The sequence below is a fragment of the Leptopilina boulardi genome, unplaced genomic scaffold (genome assembly GCF_019393585.1).
Source record: "Leptopilina boulardi isolate dan_hultmark-lab unplaced genomic scaffold, ZJU_Lbou_2.1 LbouV2_266, whole genome shotgun sequence".
Taxonomy (NCBI): domain Eukaryota; kingdom Metazoa; phylum Arthropoda; class Insecta; order Hymenoptera; family Figitidae; genus Leptopilina; species Leptopilina boulardi.
Window position 1 is genome coordinate 3,450,998 of NW_026137825.1, and position 18,233 is coordinate 3,469,230.

At 22.8% G+C, this 18,233-nt stretch overlaps 4 protein-coding genes across 4 annotated transcripts in view; 2 read left to right on the forward strand and 2 right to left on the reverse strand.

The window, feature by feature from the left end:
• Positions 1-3,990, forward strand: part of LOC127281135 (uncharacterized) — a 207,356-nt gene extending 203,366 nt beyond the window's left edge. The window contains exon 9 of the mRNA XM_051304665.1: positions 3,981-3,990. The gene's annotated coding sequence lies outside the window, so the exon portion shown is untranslated. The remainder of the gene's footprint in view (positions 1-3,980) is intronic.
• LOC127281106 (probable phosphorylase b kinase regulatory subunit alpha) overlaps positions 1-18,233 on the forward strand; it is a 79,820-nt gene that overhangs the window by 19,346 nt on the left and 42,241 nt on the right. The window contains exon 2 of the mRNA XM_051304615.1: positions 13,972-14,015. The gene's annotated coding sequence lies outside the window, so the exon portion shown is untranslated. The remainder of the gene's footprint in view (positions 1-13,971; positions 14,016-18,233) is intronic.
• On the reverse strand, positions 606-10,739 carry LOC127281245 (uncharacterized). Its single transcript, XM_051304860.1, has 5 exons — positions 10,604-10,739; positions 9,036-9,170; positions 6,105-7,803; positions 4,291-5,543; positions 606-627 (listed from the first exon to the last, which is right to left on the reverse strand). Exons 3-5 carry the CDS (start codon positions 7,764-7,766, stop codon positions 606-608), a joined length of 2,937 nt encoding a protein of 978 aa, XP_051160817.1. The 5' UTR covers positions 7,767-7,803; positions 9,036-9,170; positions 10,604-10,739.
• LOC127281111 (uncharacterized) lies at positions 14,089-18,204 on the reverse strand. Its single transcript, XM_051304624.1, has 3 exons — positions 17,606-18,204; positions 15,714-17,396; positions 14,089-15,470 (listed from the first exon to the last, which is right to left on the reverse strand). Exons 2-3 carry the CDS (start codon positions 17,322-17,324, stop codon positions 14,154-14,156), a joined length of 2,928 nt encoding a protein of 975 aa, XP_051160581.1. The 5' UTR covers positions 17,325-17,396; positions 17,606-18,204; the 3' UTR covers positions 14,089-14,153.

An 18,233-nucleotide genomic window follows, 5' to 3' on the forward strand; every position in this document is an offset into this window, starting at 1 on the left:
CACGGGAAGTGCATACCTGAGCGGTGTCGTGATATTGAGCCGGGGGTCGGACTAAAAAAAAAATATAAATAAATAATATAAAATTTTTTTTTATTATTTTTAAAATTAATTAAATTATCGTGATTTAATTAAATAAATTTTTGAAATTTGATAAAATTATCAACTTACAGTGCCGCTCAGCAGATTTTGCCCACATTTGAGAATTTTACGCTTGGCGAAAAGTTTTATATTTCGGTTGCTAATACAGTGGAACCTCGATTATCCGAACCTCTATTATCCGAACCCTCTATTATCCGAACCGAAAAACATTTTATCCGAACTTCTATTATCCGAACTATTTTTTGGCCTCCCGAATTTTAAATTTTATTTTCTCTATTTATTTTATCATTCAAAGCAAAATAACTAAATTTATGCCAAAAAAAATCTTAAAAATTTCCGAATTTTCTGAGTTTTTAATATATTATTAATTAATATATATTTACATATATGTATATACTTATGTATATTTAAAAACATATGTATTAAGTTAAATATATAGTTCAACTGTACATTTTTTTACTTTAATTATTAAAAAAAATTAAAATCTTTATTATCCGAATTTTCGATTATCCGAACCCGGCCTTGCCACTGTAAAGATATAATAATGAGTGAGGACTTTTTTGAAAGCTTATATCTTCTACTTTTATGATATCTAAAACAGACATTAAAAAAAATTTTTTATTGTTTAATTGCTCAAAATAAAAATCCAAAATTTCCGGGTTTTTTTTGTAATTTTAAAATCGCTGCAGTTTTTAAACCAGTCATCACATTTTAATCGTTGATAAGCCATTTGAAAGCTAATTTTATCACCTTTAAAATGATTCCTTGTAAACTTTAATACGATAATTTGTAACAAAGATATGGACAATTGTTTAAAAAAACTGCACTTTTTTTCAACTAGTCATAACTCAAGAACGATTGATTTTTGAAAAAAATTGTTCCGAAGAAAAATGTGCCTTTTTATGTATAGAATTAGAAAAAAAATATTTAGACATAAAAAAAAAATTTTTTTTTTTTTTGACATATTTTGATTTTTTTGAAAATCAGCACTTTTTGTAATTAGTAATAAGTCGAGAACGGTTAGCTTTAGAAAAAAATTTTCAAGATAAAAAATGCCTATTTTTATGTATAGAATTAGAAAAAAAATATTTCGAATTAAAAAAAAAAAATTTTTTTTTACATATTTTGAATTTTTTTGAAAAACAAAATATTTTAAATTACTAATAAGTCGAGAACGGTTAGCTTTTGAAAAAAAATTCTTAACTTAACAGAATTAAACACTTTTAATTTTAGAGCCATTTGAATAGCTTTTAATATTAGAATCGATATCCTTTGTTTATAAACAGGTTGAAAATAACCTTCAACTTGTTTGTAAACAAAGGATATCGATTCTAATATTAAAAGCTATTCAAATGGCTCTAAAATTAAAAGTGTTTAATTCTGTTAAGTAAGCCAAATATTACATTTCTTAATCTACTGTAATTAATACGCAGCATATAAAATATTTATTAAAAAATTAAAAAATCAAAATACAAATTTTTTATTCGTAATATTTTTTTCTCAATTCTAAACATAAAAATACATATTTTTTATATTAAGAATTTTTTTCAAAAGCTAACCGTTCTCGACTTATTAGTAATTTAAAAAATTTTGTTTTTCAAAAAAACTCAAAATATGTAAAAAAAAATTTTTTTTTTTTAATTCAAAATATTTTTTTTCTAATTCTATACATAAAAAGGCACATTTTTCTTCTCAACAATTTTTTTCAAAAATCAATCGTTCTTGAGTTATGGCTAGTTGAAAAAAAGTACAGTTTTTTTAAACAATTGTCCATATCTTTGTTACAAATTATCGTATTAAAGTTTACAAGGAATCACATTAAAGGTGATAAAATTAGCTTTCAAATCGCTTATCAACGATTAAAATGTGATGACTGGTTTAAAAACTGCAGCGATTTTAAAATTATTATTATTTAATTATTATTTTGAACAATTAAACAATAAAAAAAAATTTTTTTAATGTCTGTTTTAGATATCATAAAAGTAGAAGATATAAGCTTTCAAAAAAGTCCTCACTCATTATTATATCTTTATTAGCAACCGAAATATAAAACTTTTCGCCAAGCGTAAAATTCTCAAAGGTGCACCTTTGAATCAATTGAATTTAATACCAAAACATTTTGCTATCTGCAGTTTTAAACTCTTTAACTAAATTTTTTAACACTGCCAAAGATTTACATTTGATCTAATTTAAAATTTTTTTTGGAAAAACAAAGAAGATAATTTTTAGTGTATATTAAAAAACCCTAAATGTCTAATTAATTACATATTTAGATTTATTGAATTCAAATGAAGTATTTTTTTCATAAATTCAAACAAATTTCTAAATCTTCAAAATTAAAAAAAAGTAAACAAAAAAAAGCTATAATTGTAGATGTATTTTTTGTAACCGTCACAAATCGCATTTTAATGATAATAACAATAATCCACAAAAATTAGAATTTTCCAAACATAAACAAATGAATGCTGACGGAATCTCTCGATTATTTTATAGATTGTATATTTACCTGGGTATTAAATCCAATGTAAAAGTTTTTAATAATTTATGTACTTCTTGAGGAACCACAATCGGTAGACGGTAGACTGTTATGAACGATATGAAGTTACATTATTAAAGTACGGCCACAGCTCAGCTAAGTAAGGTCGTCATATGGTAACGTATAAGAGTGAGCGAAATAAGAACATCAGTGATGGGTTGTGACGCTTCACACGAAGTTTTTTACGTATAATACGCTTTCGACGTAATATACGTATAAAATGTATAAAACCATGTAGAAAACCACTGACATTTTGACATCTATATATGATCCTCTGATTTTTGCCATAACGAATTTTTCTTATCATTCTATTTAAATTAAAGTCTTAAAATAAAATAGAAATAGTCAGAAAAAGTAAAAGAAAATCTTTATAGAGGGTTTGCCCTGGGAAAGTGTAATGAATGATGTATTTTAATGAAGAATTTAAAATTGCCGCTCATAAATCACGTGATCAAATGTAATATACATCGTGTAGAAAACTTGGCACGTAATATACGTAGTATTATACGCGTAGAAAACCACGTATTATACGTACCCATCACTGAAGAACATTTTTTATTTCTCTCACTTTTATATGTTACCATGAGGAATTTTATATCTAATCGTGCGTTTAAAAAATATGACTCATTTGAGTATAATAACAGAATATAATTGAGAAGTTCTCCACATAGAACTTATGTTGTATATAGGTATATGAGTGTTGTGTTTATAAATCGTTTAAATTTTTGCATGTTCAGATGGTTGATGTTTATTTCTTACTATACATACTTATATCACTATTAATCATTATTATCATTATTATAATTGTTATAAATATAAAAACAAAATTTAATTTTTAGAAAAAAGGTCAAAATTTAATTTTTAAATTAGCGCAGTTTTATTAAAATTCATTATTATAAAATGAATTATTAATATATCTCATTGTTATTATTGATAAGAAGTTTAAACTTCCTTTTTAAAATATATACCTAAATTTTCAAAAAAATTTTATCATATCTCGTGATAACTTTTTAAAGTAGGATTTTATTGGCACTTCCAAGAATAATTTTATCATTATTGATAAATAAAAATATTACTTCAATTTCCAAAATTTCGTTTTATTAATTATATAACAGAAAAATTATTTTTCTTGATATAAAATTTCAAGATGAAAAGTATAATGTTGAATTTTTTTAAAATTAAAACATTTTTTTTATTACTCAATTTTATGATAATAATTAGAGTGCTTTTATTTATTTTTTTTATTACGTACTTTCTTTGAAGTTACGTCGCACTTTGATATTTTTTTCCTAAAATGTATAATACATTTGCTATAATTAACATTTGTTTGAAATATTTGCACACTTGAGTTAAATTAGGAAATTAGGGAGGGAGACAATACGCCAGAATTGGGAATGTCAAAACAGAATGGTTGGTAGCGGGTAATTTCATTAGGAAAAAGAAAAAGATAATAAATTGAAATTTTTATTCTTTATAACACAATTTTAAAAAAATTACATTTTTAGTAGATAATATTTATATGTATAGATTAAATATACATATATATGATTAAAGATATTTTATATATTTATATTTTCTTAAAAAGTAAAGTATTAATATTATCAATTATTTTTAATAAAATATCAAATTTCCTTTATTTTTTTGTTTCATTTTTATCAAACGTTAAATTAATATTTTCTTGAAATTTTTTAACAAAATCAATATAAGTTTTTTCCAATTGTAAAATTTGATTATTTAAATTTAAAATTTGATTTTTTTGTTCTGCAATTTGAGTATTCGCTGAAATTAGTTGTTCTTTTAATTTTTCATTTTCATCGATAAGAAATTTATTACGCTGCTGTAATAATAATAAATCTGGATTTTCATTTTTATTTTCATTACTTAAATTTTCACAAACTTTTATTTCTTTAGTTTTATTAATAATTTCTTTTGCCTTTGAATTATTTTCTTCTGTTATTGTAATATTTGTTGCCAATTGCGAATTCTCATTAATTTTAATTTTGTTCTCATTTGTCGAATTTGAGGAATTTTGATATTTTCCATCGTAAGCAATTACAAATTTATTTGCATACATGACACCTTCTGTTTCAAAATCTCTTTCCGGTGTTAATGATGAGTATGGATTTTCTTCGAAAAATTGAAAATTCACAGATTTTCCAAGAAGATCGCAAATTATTTTATGCTCCATTTCGGCACGTTCTTTTGTACCTGATGTTAAAATAAATGGAACTCCAACTTTTTCCACCGTTAAAATTGTCTCCTTCCAAGTATTTTCTAAAATTTCGAATAATTTACTCTCATGAATATTAAGATTACATCCTAAGATTATTTGCGGTTTTATGAATTTTTTATTTCTGAAATATTTATCATATGTTGTACTGCAATAATCGATTTTTAATCTTCTTTTTTCAATTGTATTTAATTCAGGTGTGTTGAATATTCTTTCTGGACAATTTGGTACTTCTGGCCCAATGAAAACAATTTCTAAATTTTTTAGTTGTTGAAATGAGTATAAAAATTGTTTCCAAGAATTTTCTGACATAAGTTCGTTTTTGTTTACAACAATAATATGAATCACCATTGTCGTTATCGTCGTGAAAAGTGGATTAATTTTTTTTATATAATATCTTAATGTTAGCATATCAGTTATGAAATTGGATGTCGCTAAATGTTGATAATTTATCTCTTCATGATTTTGATAATTGGTTATTGTTGGTTCAGAAAAAGAATTTATAAACTCAAGCATTGACGATGGATATTCATCAATAGAACCTTTAACAACATTTATTCGTATCATAAAATTTAAATTTGGCTCCGTTTCAGTTGTAGACATTTTATAGGCAATCGATAATTCTTTACACAATTTTTTGTGATTTGGATCTTTATTGTGAATTTTGCAGAGACTGACCTGAAAAATAATACATAAAATTTGTGGATATTTAATTTTTCTTTGTTTATGAATAGTATATTTTTTAAAAAATTTATATTTATTTATAAAAACATACAGACAAAATTTTAATATAATTTTTAAATTGATAATTAATTTTATAATTAACGTTAAATTGCTAATGTTGAATGTTTTTTCGTAAAAGTAAATTTTTTTTTTGTATGACAATTTCGAGATTTTACAAAAATGAAAATTTTGCTAAATGAAAGTTTGATTTCAATAAATGTAGATTTAGTGAAATGGAAATTCTCAAATAATAAGTAGAAATACCTTGAATTTAAATTCGAAATGATTTCTTAAATTAAAATTCTATTTAAAAATAATCTTTATTTTATAATAAGAATTTTCTTAAGTGAAATTTTTATTAATATTTGAAATCTTGTTTAAAAATGAAAAATTTGATATAATTAAAAATTATGTTAAATTAAAATTCCATTCAATCGAAATTTTGTTTAGTAAAAAATTTATTTTTAAAAATTTTAACTAAGTAAAAATTAAAATTTTTAAAAAAGTTATTCTTACCCCACATTCACAATTTTTCAATAAACTCGAATCGCTGTCGTGACAAATTGCACATGCCTTGGGAAATAGAAACATTTGCTTTTCATACTCCTCCAATTTTCTACCAAGTTGTGTTTTCACTTTTTTCATTATATCAATTTTTGCACGTAGCCATAATTCTGAATCTGATGTTTTTGCATTATCAAAAAGATTCGCTGTGTTCATTTCTTTCATCAACATTAAAATTACTCGACAAATGTCCTTGTGATGAATTTGATCTTGATCACGATGTTTATTGTTGCAATAGGAAATAATTCGACATCGATTGCAAATTATTTTTGCTTCCAATTTTCGGCAAACATGACAAATTTGTGAATAAAAACATGAACGGGGACGATTTATTTTTGCATTGAGTGATTCGAAATTATTTTTGACATCATTTTGTTGAAGAAGAATTAAAAATTGATAATTTCGACTTACTGAACCGTCACCATATATCCCGTTATGCATTAATGATGAAAAATGATTAAATCCACTGTAAATAATGTTAAATTTAATGGAAGAATTTAAGAAATCTTTTTCAACGATTGTAAATTTTTCTACGTTAATTGGAGCAAAAAGCATTGGAGACGTGACTTTACGGAATCCCTCGATCGTTTTAAGCCAATCATTTCGTGCAACTATATTTTCATAACCCGGTGGATTTATATTTAAATAAGCAATTAATGATGGTTTTTGATAACTTGATTGAGTTAAATATCTCTCATACGGCATGGAATTAGCTTCAATAAATAATTTTTTTTTCTTTAATTTACAATCCTTACAAAGTGATGGTTCACTCATGTGATTTATCTCACCCTCGATATGAATTATTTTTAAAATTTTTACATCTGGTATTAAATGTAATAGAATTTCCCAATAATCATCAATAGTTATTAACGTCATTGCACCACCAATGTCAAGATGAATAACAATTTCAGGTGGAAAATTGTCGAAATAAATCATTTGTAAATTGTGAAACATTGTCAATGAGATGCTAAAGAATTCAGAGAGGAAAATTTTTTGAATTTCTGAAATTTCACAGTTTGGCTTTGTGTAGTTATCGTAAAATTGTCTAATCGATGTTGGTGATTCGTCATTAGGTTTTAAAATTTTTGTACCTTTTGCCAATGCTTTCATTTGATTTTTTAAAAGATACGGATTTGTATGTACTTTTCGTAGAATAATTTCAGAATTATTTTTTATTATGTAACAATGTCTTTCGTGTATTTCACTGTTGGGATGTTGATCACAAAAACTTGCCAATGGACAATTTGGACAATTTTTCAGTTTTTCTTGTTTAGCTTCACGACAAACAAAACATACACGGGGATATTTTAATATAACACTTTCAATTGAAATTGGAAGTCGTTTTAAATTTCGTACAACTTCTTGTATTATTGGACCAGCTGCCGATGCCCAAGAATCAAAAGATTTATTTGAAATTTTTTCATAAATGTGAGTAATTTTTTTTGTTTCTAACATTTTTGCAATTGCTTTACAAAATGCTTTATGTTGTGGCCAATGTTGCACTTGATGGTTTTTGTTGCAATATTGAATCATATTACAACTGGTACATCTACTTAATTTCGTTGTCGATTGACAAATGATGCACTGATTTGGAAAAAATGTTGAAGATTCCATTTTTGTTGTTTTTTTCTTGTTGATCGTATTTATTAATCTGCAAAAGAACAAAAAACTTTTATCTTATGTAACAAAATTTTTTTGATTTTGTAAAAAACGTCAATGAAATTGATAACGTTTATGAAAGAGAAAAAATATTTTTTTTTATGCAAATTATAATTTTTTGACTGGAAACATTTTTGCAATTATCTTTGATTAATAATTTTAAAAAAAAATGTTAATTTCACCGTCTTTGGAAAAATGAGACGTAAGTCAATTGAATTTAATATCAAAACATTTTGCTATCTGCAGTTTTAAAATCTTTAACTAAATTTTTTAACACTGACAAAGATTTACATTTTGATCTAATTTAAAATTTTTTTTTGGAAAAACAAAGAAGATAATTTTTAGTGTATATTAAAAAACCATAAATGTCAAATTAATTACATACTAGCAAAATTAAACGCGCGCAAGCGCGTGAAATTAGGACTGTGATTGTTTATTATAAAGAAATTAAAATTAATATTATCAATAATATTTTTAATTTATTATAATATTATTACATTGTTAATAATAATTCCTTAATTTTTATCAAATAAAAAAATATTTATTGGTTTTTTTTTGATTATCTGTCGATAATTTTTCAGAAATTCTTCAAGAAAATTTTCGATTTAAAATTTAAATTGATAATTTTTAATATAATATATATCGGTAAAGGTCTTGTAAAAATTTCTTATCATCAAAATATTTATCATTAAATAAAATTTTTTATTTTTTATTATTATATAATAATAAATAATAATAATTATTATTAATAAATTTAAATTAATAAATAAATAATTTATAAATTATTTAAATTTAATATTTAATATATATTATTCAATATTCCTAATTAATTAATTAATGTAACATATATAAATATATATATAAAATATAATAATAATTTAAATTTTATTTTAAATAAAAATTATTTTAAAAAATTTTAGATTAAGTTAATATTTAAAAATAAAAATTATTAAAAAAAATGAATATTTAGTCAAAATTAAAAATTTATATGTATATAACATAAATATATATATATAATATAAATTTTTTTAATTATAATAACAAAAATAAATAAATATTTTGTGAAAATAAAAAAAAAATTTAATTTGTAATATATAATATAAATAATAAATATAATATAAATAAATAAATAATATAAAATTTTTTTTATTATTTTTAAAATTAATTAAATTATCGTGATTTAATTAAATAAATGTTTGAAATTTGATAAAATTATCAACTTACAGTGCCGCTCAGCAGATTTTGCCCACCTTTGAGAATTTTACGCTTGGCGAAAAGTTTTATATTTCGGTTGCTAATAAAGATATAATAATGAGTGAGGACTTTTTTGAAAGCTTATATCATCTACTTTTATGATATCTAAAACAGACATTAAAAAAAAATTTTTTTTTATTGTTTAATTGCTCAAAATAAAAATCCAAAATTTCCGGTTTTTTTTGTAATTTTAAAATCGCTGCAGTTTTTAAACCAGTCATCACATTTTAATCGTTGATAAGCCATTTGAAAGCTAATTTTATCACCTTTAAAATGATTCCTTGTAAACTTTAATACGATAATTTGTAACAAAGATATGGACAATTGTTTAAAAAAACTGCACTTTTTTTCAACTAGTCATAACTCAAGAACGATTGATTTTTGAAAAAAATTGTTGAGAAGAAAAATGTGCCTTTTTATGTATAGAATTAGAAAAAAAATATTTAGACATAAAAAAAAAATTTTTTTTTTTTTGACATATTTTGATTTTTTTGAAAATCAGCACTTTTTGTAATTAGTAATAAGTCGAGAACGGTTAGCTATAGAAAAAAATTTTCAAGATAAAAAATGCCTATTTTTATGTATAGAATTAGAAAAAAAATATTTCGAAGTAAAAAAAAAAATTTTTTTTACATATTTTGAGTTTTTGTGAAAAACAAAATTTTTTAAATAACTAATAAGTTATTTAAAAAAAAATTTAATATCAAAACATTTTGCTATCTGCAGTTTTAAAATCTTTAACTAAATTTTTTAACACTGACAAAGATTTACCGTGGATGTACCAGTTACTGTCCATGTCCCAGTTTCCGTCCATTTTACAAATATCTCGTATAGTAATTTAAATTATTTTTTAACAATAATTTATTCCTTTTGGCACACAATCGACTTATTAGTTTAAGTAAACAAATAAAAGAAAATAATTTTTTTATAAATGTTATTTTGAAAATTAAACTGGACGGAAACTAGGTCTTAGGTGGACGGTAACTGGGACATCCACGGTACATTTGATCTAAATTAAATTTTTTTTTTGGAAAAACAAAGAAGATAATTTTTAATGTATATTAAAAAACCATAAATGTCAAATTAATTACATATTTAGATTTATTGAATTCAAATGAAGTATGTTTTTCATAAATTTAAAAAAATTTCTAAATCTTCAAAATTAAAAAAAAGTAAATAAAAACAACAAAAAAAAAAGCTAATTGTAGATATTAAAATTTTTTTTGGAAAAATAAAGAAGATAATTTTTGATGTGTATATTAAAAAACCATAAATATCAAATTAATTATTTAAACTTATTGAAAATCAAATGAAGTATTTTTTTCATAAATTCAAACAAATTTCTAAATCTTTAAAATTAAAAAAAAGTAAACAAAAACAACAACAAAGAAAAGATAATTGTAGATGAATTTTTTGTAACCGTCACAAATCGCATTTTAATGATAATAACAATAATTCATCAAAAATTAGAATTTTCCAAACATAAACAAATGAGTGCTGACGGAATCTCTCGATTATTTTATAGATTGTATATTTACCTGGGTATTAAATCCAATGTAAAAGTTTTAAATAATTTATGTACTTCTTGAGGAACCACAATCGGTAGACTGTTATGAACGATATGAAGTTACATTATTAGTGTATGACCACAGTTCAGCTAAAGGCCTGAGCAGAATAAAAACTTAACCGGTATCGTAATCGCAAACGCAACCGGAAGAATGAGTTAGAGAAAGATAGATAGATTGTTTGTCCTTCTCTAACTTATTCTTCCGGTTGCGTTTACGATTACGATTCCGGTTACGTTTCTATTCTGCTCAGGCCTTTAGTAAGGTCGTCATAATTATGGTAACGTATAAGAGTGAGGGAAATAAGAACATTTTTTATTTCTCTCACTTTTATATGTTACCATGAGGAATTTTATATCTAATCGTAGAACTTATGTTGTATATAGGTATATGAGTGTTGTGTTTATAAAACGTTTAAATTTTTGCATGTTCAGATGGTTGATATTTATTTCTTACTATACATACTTATATTACTATTAATCATTTTTATAATTGTTATAAATATAAAAACAAAATTTAATTTTTAGAATAAAGGTCAAAATTTAATTTTTAAATTAGCGCAGTTTTTTTAAAATTCATTATTATAAAATTAATTATTAATATATCTCATTGTTATTATTGATATAAGAAGTTTAAACTTCCTTTTTAAAATATATACCTAAATTTTCACAAAAATTTTATCATATCTCGTGATAACTTTTTAAAGTAGATTTTTATTGGCACTTCCAAGAATAATTTTATCAATATTGATAAATAAAAATATTACTTCAATTTCCAAAATTTCGTTTTATTAATTATATAACAGAAAAATTATTTTTCTTGATATAAAATTTCAAGATGAAAAGTATAATGTTCAATTTTTTTAAAATTAAAACATTTTTTATATTACTCAATTTTATGATAATAATTAAAGTGCTTTTATTTATTTTTTTTATTACGTACTTTCTTTGAAGTTACGTCGCATTTTGATATTTGTTTCCTAAAACGTACTTATAATGCATTTTTCAAAATTATTATCAATAAAGATGTATATTTACCTTATTATTAAATACCTAGACAACTGATATCTGGTCCAATAAAACAAATTTCTAAATTTTTTAATTATCGCAATGAGTATAAAAATATTTTCCACGAATTTACTTCTTGAAGTTCTTTTCTGTTTGCGCCAATAATATGAATATTACCATTGTTAGCATCGTAAAAAATGAATCGAATTTATTTATAAAATATCTTAAGGTTAGCGCAGCAGATAGCAAATTAGATGTCGCCAAGTTTTTGATAATTATCTCCTTGATTTTTAAATATTTTTGATAATATAAAATTCGAATTTAGAAACTCAAACATTGACGAAGGTAATTTCTCATTATTACGTTCCTCAGAAGGGGAGGAGAATTTTATATCTAATCGTGCTTTTAAGAAATATGACTCATTTGAGTATAATAGCAGAATTTAATTGCGAAGTTCTCTTCACAGAAAACTTATACATAACCTTATCTTGCCATTAATTACATCACATTACTTAATTACTTTTAATTGTTATTATTATTTTTATAATTTTTATTATTATTATAAATAAAAAAACAAAATTTTAATTCTGTATTAGCGCTGTTTTATTAAAATTAATTATTATAAAATAAAGTGTTAATGTATTTAGTAACCACTGACAGTAATTGGAACCAGTGAACAGTGGTATTCATTTTAATGAAATACAATTTATTAACTGTACATTTGGTTTTTTAACTTCAAAATTAAGTTCAACCCTAAATTCATATGACAAACTACCCAAGTATAATCCCCTACATTAACATTTAAAAAAAAAATTAAAATTTCATAACACACAATTTTATTGCAAATTCTGGCACAAAATACTCCTTAAAGTGTAGAAAAAAATTGACAGCCAAATACGAGTAGAGGAAGACACCTTTTACCACCTAAAAGTCATCCAACCCATAAATCCAAAATCATAAAAAAGTTCTCAAAAAAATTCAATTTTTCTTAGGCAGACTATTTTATTGCATTTTCTTGCACAAAATATACCTAAAAGTGTAGAAAAAAATTGACAGTCTGATCCGAGTAGAAGAAGACCCCTATTACCACCTAAAAGTCATCCAACCCATAAATCCAAAATCATAAAAAAGTTCTCAAAAAAATTTAATTTTTCTTAGGCAGACTATTTTATTGCATTTTCTTGCACAAAATATACCTAAAAGTGTAGAAAAAAATTGACAGTCTGATCCGAGTAGAGGAAGACCCCTATTACCACCTAAAAGTCATCCAACCCATAAATCCAAAATCATAAAAAAGTTCTCAAAAAAATTTAATTTATCTTAGGCAGACGATTTTAATGCATTTTCTTGCACAACATACACCTAAAAGTGTAGAAAAAAATTGACAGCCCGATCCGAGTAGTGGAAGACACCTATTACCACCTAAAAGTCATCCAACCCATAAATCCAAAATCATAAAAAAGTTCTCAAAAAAATTTAATTTTTCTTAGGCAGACTATTTTATTGCATTTTCTTGCACAAAATATACCTAAAAGTGTAGAAAAAAATTGACAGTCTGATCCGAGTAGTGGAAGACACCTATTACCACCTAAAAGTCATCCAACCCATAAATCCAAAATCATAAAAAAGTTCTCAAAAAAATTTAATTTTTTTTTAGGCAGACGATTTTAATGCAAATTCTGGCACAAAATACACCTTAAAGTGTAGAAAAAAATTGACAGCCAAATACGAGTAGGGGAAGATCTCTATTACTATTTTTGTTGTGTTTATGCAGTATCTTAGTTTTTAATATTTCGAAGATTGTAATCGATGTGAACTTCACCGACTTACACAGACAATTATATAATATCTCATTTTTGTTGATAAGTGTAAACTTCCTTTTTAAAATAAGTACCTAAATTTTCACAAAAAATTTTATCATGCTATAATTTTTGAATTAGGTTTTTATTCGCACTTCCAAGTAGAATTTTATCAATATTGATAAATAAATTAAAAAATAAACATTTTACTTCAATTTCTAAAATTTTGTTTCATTAATTATAGCAAAAGAAGAATTTTTGTCCTTGATATAAAATTTCATGATGAAAAGTATAATGTTCAATTTGTTTTAAATTACGTATAATTCAATTAAAAAAATTTTTTATTACCCAATTTGATGATAATAATTAGAGCGGTTTGATTTATTTTATTTTGTTTTTATTACTTATTTTGGAAGATAGTTCGCATTTTGATACTTTTTTCTTAAAACGTATAAATTTTTTTAAACAACCATTTAGCAATTTTTAAATTTTAATTTAAATTTATTAATTATTATTTAATTTTGTTTTGTTTCAGGTTAATCCAATCTCCTGTAATTTTGTTCGAACAAAAGATAATTCGTGAGTAAATTTTTGATTTTCTTCTATTTCTTCTATTTTTGAAATTATTTTTGAAATTATTTTTGAAATCCTAAAAATATTTTATTGCAAATATTCCAAAATATATATTTAAATAGAATTTATTTCACAAATTTACATCTAATTTGTACTTTTTTGTAATTCTACAATTTTATTCTCCAATTTTGCAATTTCTGCAATTGCCAAATCTAATTGTTGTCTTAGCCTTTCGTTTTCACTTTTAAGAAATGAATTATGTTTAACTAAAAATGATTCAGAATCATTTAATTTCGTTTGGTTTCTTAAATTTTCACAACTAACAGAAATTATTTGTTTTTCCATTGCTATTCCATTTTTTTGATGTTCGTAAATTTTTTCTTCTATTCCTTCTACATCGGTGATAACAATTTTTGTACTTTGTACTACAGATTCAATTTCTTTATTCTGATCTTTTAAATTTTTATTTTCAACGTTAATTGTTTCAGAAGAATTTGTAAAATTTGAAATATTTCCAAAATTAGTGACTCGTGATTTTAAATATTTTTCCTTTTGTCGTTCATTATCTTTAATAGACAATGATTTATCTAAATTAATATGAAAACAATCATTGTAAATAATTAAAAAATTATTTGAATACATTATTCCTTCAGTTTCAAAATCTCTTTCTGGACATAATGAAGCAAATGGATTATTTATTTGTTGAAAATAAGAAAAATTGGAAATATTCCAAATTTTTTTATGATTTATGATTGCACGTTTTTCACTTTTTGCTGTTAAAATAATGGGAACTCTTATTTTTTTCACAGTCATTATTATCTCTTTCCAAAAATTTTCCAATCTATTATCTAATTCACATTCATGAATATTAACATTACTTGAAAATATAATATCGGGTTTAATAAATTGTTTAGTTTTAAAATATTTTTCATATTTCATTGAATGACTTTCAACTTTTAAATATTTTACAGCAATCTGAGAGAAATTCAATGTATCGACAATAGTTTCTGGCCATTGGGGAATTTCTGTTCCAATGAAAATAATTTTTAATATTTTCAAATTTTTTAATCGATACAACAATAATTTCCAAGAACTTTTTGCTAATAGATCTTCTTTCTTTGAATTTAAAATATGAATCACCATTGAAGAATTATTTAATAGTTGAGTAAATTTTTTTATTGCATAATTTAATGTTAATGATGATGTCAAAAAATCGGATGTTATCAAATCTTTATAGTTTGGATTTGAATTTTCTTCTTCTTCTTCTTCTGATGGTTTAGAAAATTTTTTTATAAAATCTTCCATCGTTGGCGGTAATTTGTGACGAGAATCCAATGCCGTTGATAATATTGATTTTAATGATGTTTCTTTTTTAATTGTAGCGAGTTGAAAAGCAATTGATAATTTTTCACATAGTTTTTGATGTTTTTTGTCATTCTGATGTAATCGGCAGAAGTTTGTCTAAAAAAAAGAGAGATATAAAAATAATTATAATTTTATTTATCGATATTTAATTAAAAGAATTTTTAAAAAAATTTGAAATTTTCTTAAATTTTATTTAAAAAATTATACATTTTATTTTAATTATATTTTTAAATTTAATTTAAAAATGTTATTGAAATAATATTGAATTTTCGAAAAATTTAAATTAAAAATATTCAAGGATGTAATTTTTTTTCAATAAAAATAAAAATATATTCTTACCCCACATTTGCACATATTTAAAATATTCAAATCATTGTCATGACAAATTGCACAATTTTTTGGAAAAAAAAACATTTGTCTTTCACATTCCTCTAATATTCGTCCACTTCTCATTTGTATTTCTTTCATTAAATCAATTCTTATTCTCAGCCATGAATTTAAATCCAATAATTTTGCATTATCAAAAATATTTTCAATTTTCATTTCACATAAAAAACTAAAAATTGCATTACAAATATCCCTATGATGAATCCAATCACGATTTTGATGTTTATTACTGCAATAAAATATCATTTTACACTGTTGACATATTATTTTTGCATTAATTTTCCTACAAACGTGACAAATTGTTGAATAAAAATTATTATGTGACCAATATTGAGATGATTCGGGAAAATTAATTCTTTGTTCCTTAAATACAATCATAAATTGTGATGTACGATTTAATGATCCATCATTTTGTTCATGATGAAACATTAACGATGCAAAATCATTGTAACCACTGTATATAATTGAATAATTAATTGATGAACGTAAATATTCCCTCATTATTGTAAATTCCATTTCGGTGAGAAATGTCATTAATTTTGGACAATTAATTTCATTTAATTTATTAATTATATTTATACCACGATTTGTTTCAATTGTCGTTGTCATTGGATTTTTAATATTAAAATAAGCAATTAAATGTGGTTTTTGATAATTTTTCAGATTTATATATTTCTCATAGGAAATTGAATTTGATTCAATTGACAATTGTCTTTTTTTTAATTGACAATCATTGCAAAGAATGACATTATTATTGATATGATTTATTTTTCCCTCAATGTAGATAATTTTCAATAATTTCACATCTAACAATAAATGTAGAAGAGTTTCCCAAAAATTATCAATAAAAATTGTTTGTAAATTATTGACATTTAAATGAATAATTATTTCCATTGGTATATTATCGTAGTGCATTTGTAAAATATTAAAAATTGTTAATGAAACAGTAAATGTTTCAGAGAGGAAAATTTTTTGTATTTCTGTAATTTTATTAATTGTTTTTGTATTATTATCAAGAAATTCTCTCATTGTTATTGGTGGTGAATGAAAAATTTTTGTCTCCCTTGCTATTGATTTTATTAATAATTCCAATGCACGTGAATCGAAATTCATTTTTCTTGTTATTAAATCAAAACGATTTTGCATTATTGAACAATTTCTTTCATGAATATAACTAGATTTATGAATATTACAAAAATTTACTAATTGACAATTTGGACAATTATTTAATTTCTCCTGTTTAGCTTCATGGCAAATAAAACAAATTCTCGGCGATTTTAATAGAAATAATTCTTCTGAATTTAATGATTTTAATTTTTTTCTCACTTGATGAATAATTTTATCTCTCTCTTGTAACCAAATGGATAAATTTAAATTTTCATAAATATGAGATAAATTTTTTTCATTTAGCATTTTTGATATTGTACGACAGAAATTTTTATGAATTGACCAATGTTGTAATTGATGATCTCGTCCACAATAGGAAACCATATTGCATCCGGTGCATCTTAATTTATTTTTCGATTTACACACGATACATTGATTAGGATAATTGATTTCCATTTTTTTTTCCCCTCTAATTTATAGTTTTTTTTTGTTTTTTTTATACAGCTTCTTACTTTTCTCTCCAATTATCTGAAAATAATTTTATATTAGAACAAATTTTTTAATTTTCCATATATTTTTTTGTATAAAAAATAATTTTCTATTAAAAAATAACTTTTATGTTTTCTTTAATCAAAAATATTAATCTGATATTAAATTTGAAATTATTATTTATTAAATGAATAAAAATTATATAATTTACCATTTTTTTTATAAATAATAAAATAAAAAATTGTTACCTTGTGTAAAAAAAATAATAGACATTGAATAAATGAAAACGATTGTTTTGAAATGTCTCCTCACTTTGTATAGAATCGACCACAATCATATTATTCTCAAAGTAAACTGAAATAATGTTATCTTGATAAAGCGTGCAGACATTCATATCTAATCGTGTGCGACGTTTTACGCGAGTGATTCATAATTTGACTGTAATCGCAATACATAATGAAATCATGTTTTTGGATAGATGTGATAAGAAGGTCAATATTATAGAAAGTGTACCAAAAATCCAATTTAAAAATTAATTAATTATATAATTGCCAAATTTTCAAAATTATTCAAATTTTCACAGGAATTTTTTTTTATTTAAATCTAAATTTAATTTTAGAAGTAAAGGAAAAAAATTAATTTTAAATAAATTAAAAAATGATATAATTATAAAATAAATGATTACAAATCTTTTATTTCAAAAATATAATTTTCTATAATTAACAAATGAAAATTAATATCAAAAATAATTTTTAACTTTAAACAAAAGAAAAAAAAAAAAAAAGATGAGAAATATTTGTAACTTTTTGAAAGTTTTTGAAATTCGTAGAGAAAAACATCACAATTTTTTTTTTTTAATTAAATTTAATTTTATAA

Excerpts from the sequence above, each read along its gene's own strand:
- LOC127281245 (XM_051304860.1), bottom strand. The coding sequence starts at position 7,766 with ATGGAATCTTCAACATTTTTTCCAAATCAGTGCATCATTTGTCAATCG. Across the intron at positions 5,544-6,104 it reads TGAAAAATTGTGAATGTGGG|GTCAGTCTCTGCAAAATTCA; the intron begins GTAAGAATAACT and ends ATTATTTTTCAG. Across the intron at positions 628-4,290 it reads AATATTAATTTAACGTTTGA|TGGCAAGGCCGGGTTCGGAT; the intron begins TAAAAATGAAAC and ends ATATCTTTACAG.
- LOC127281111 (XM_051304624.1), bottom strand. The coding sequence starts at position 17,324 with ATGGAAATCAATTATCCTAATCAATGTATCGTGTGTAAATCGAAAAAT. Across the intron at positions 15,471-15,713 it reads TAAATATGTGCAAATGTGGG|ACAAACTTCTGCCGATTACA; the intron begins GTAAGAATATAT and ends TCTTTTTTTTAG.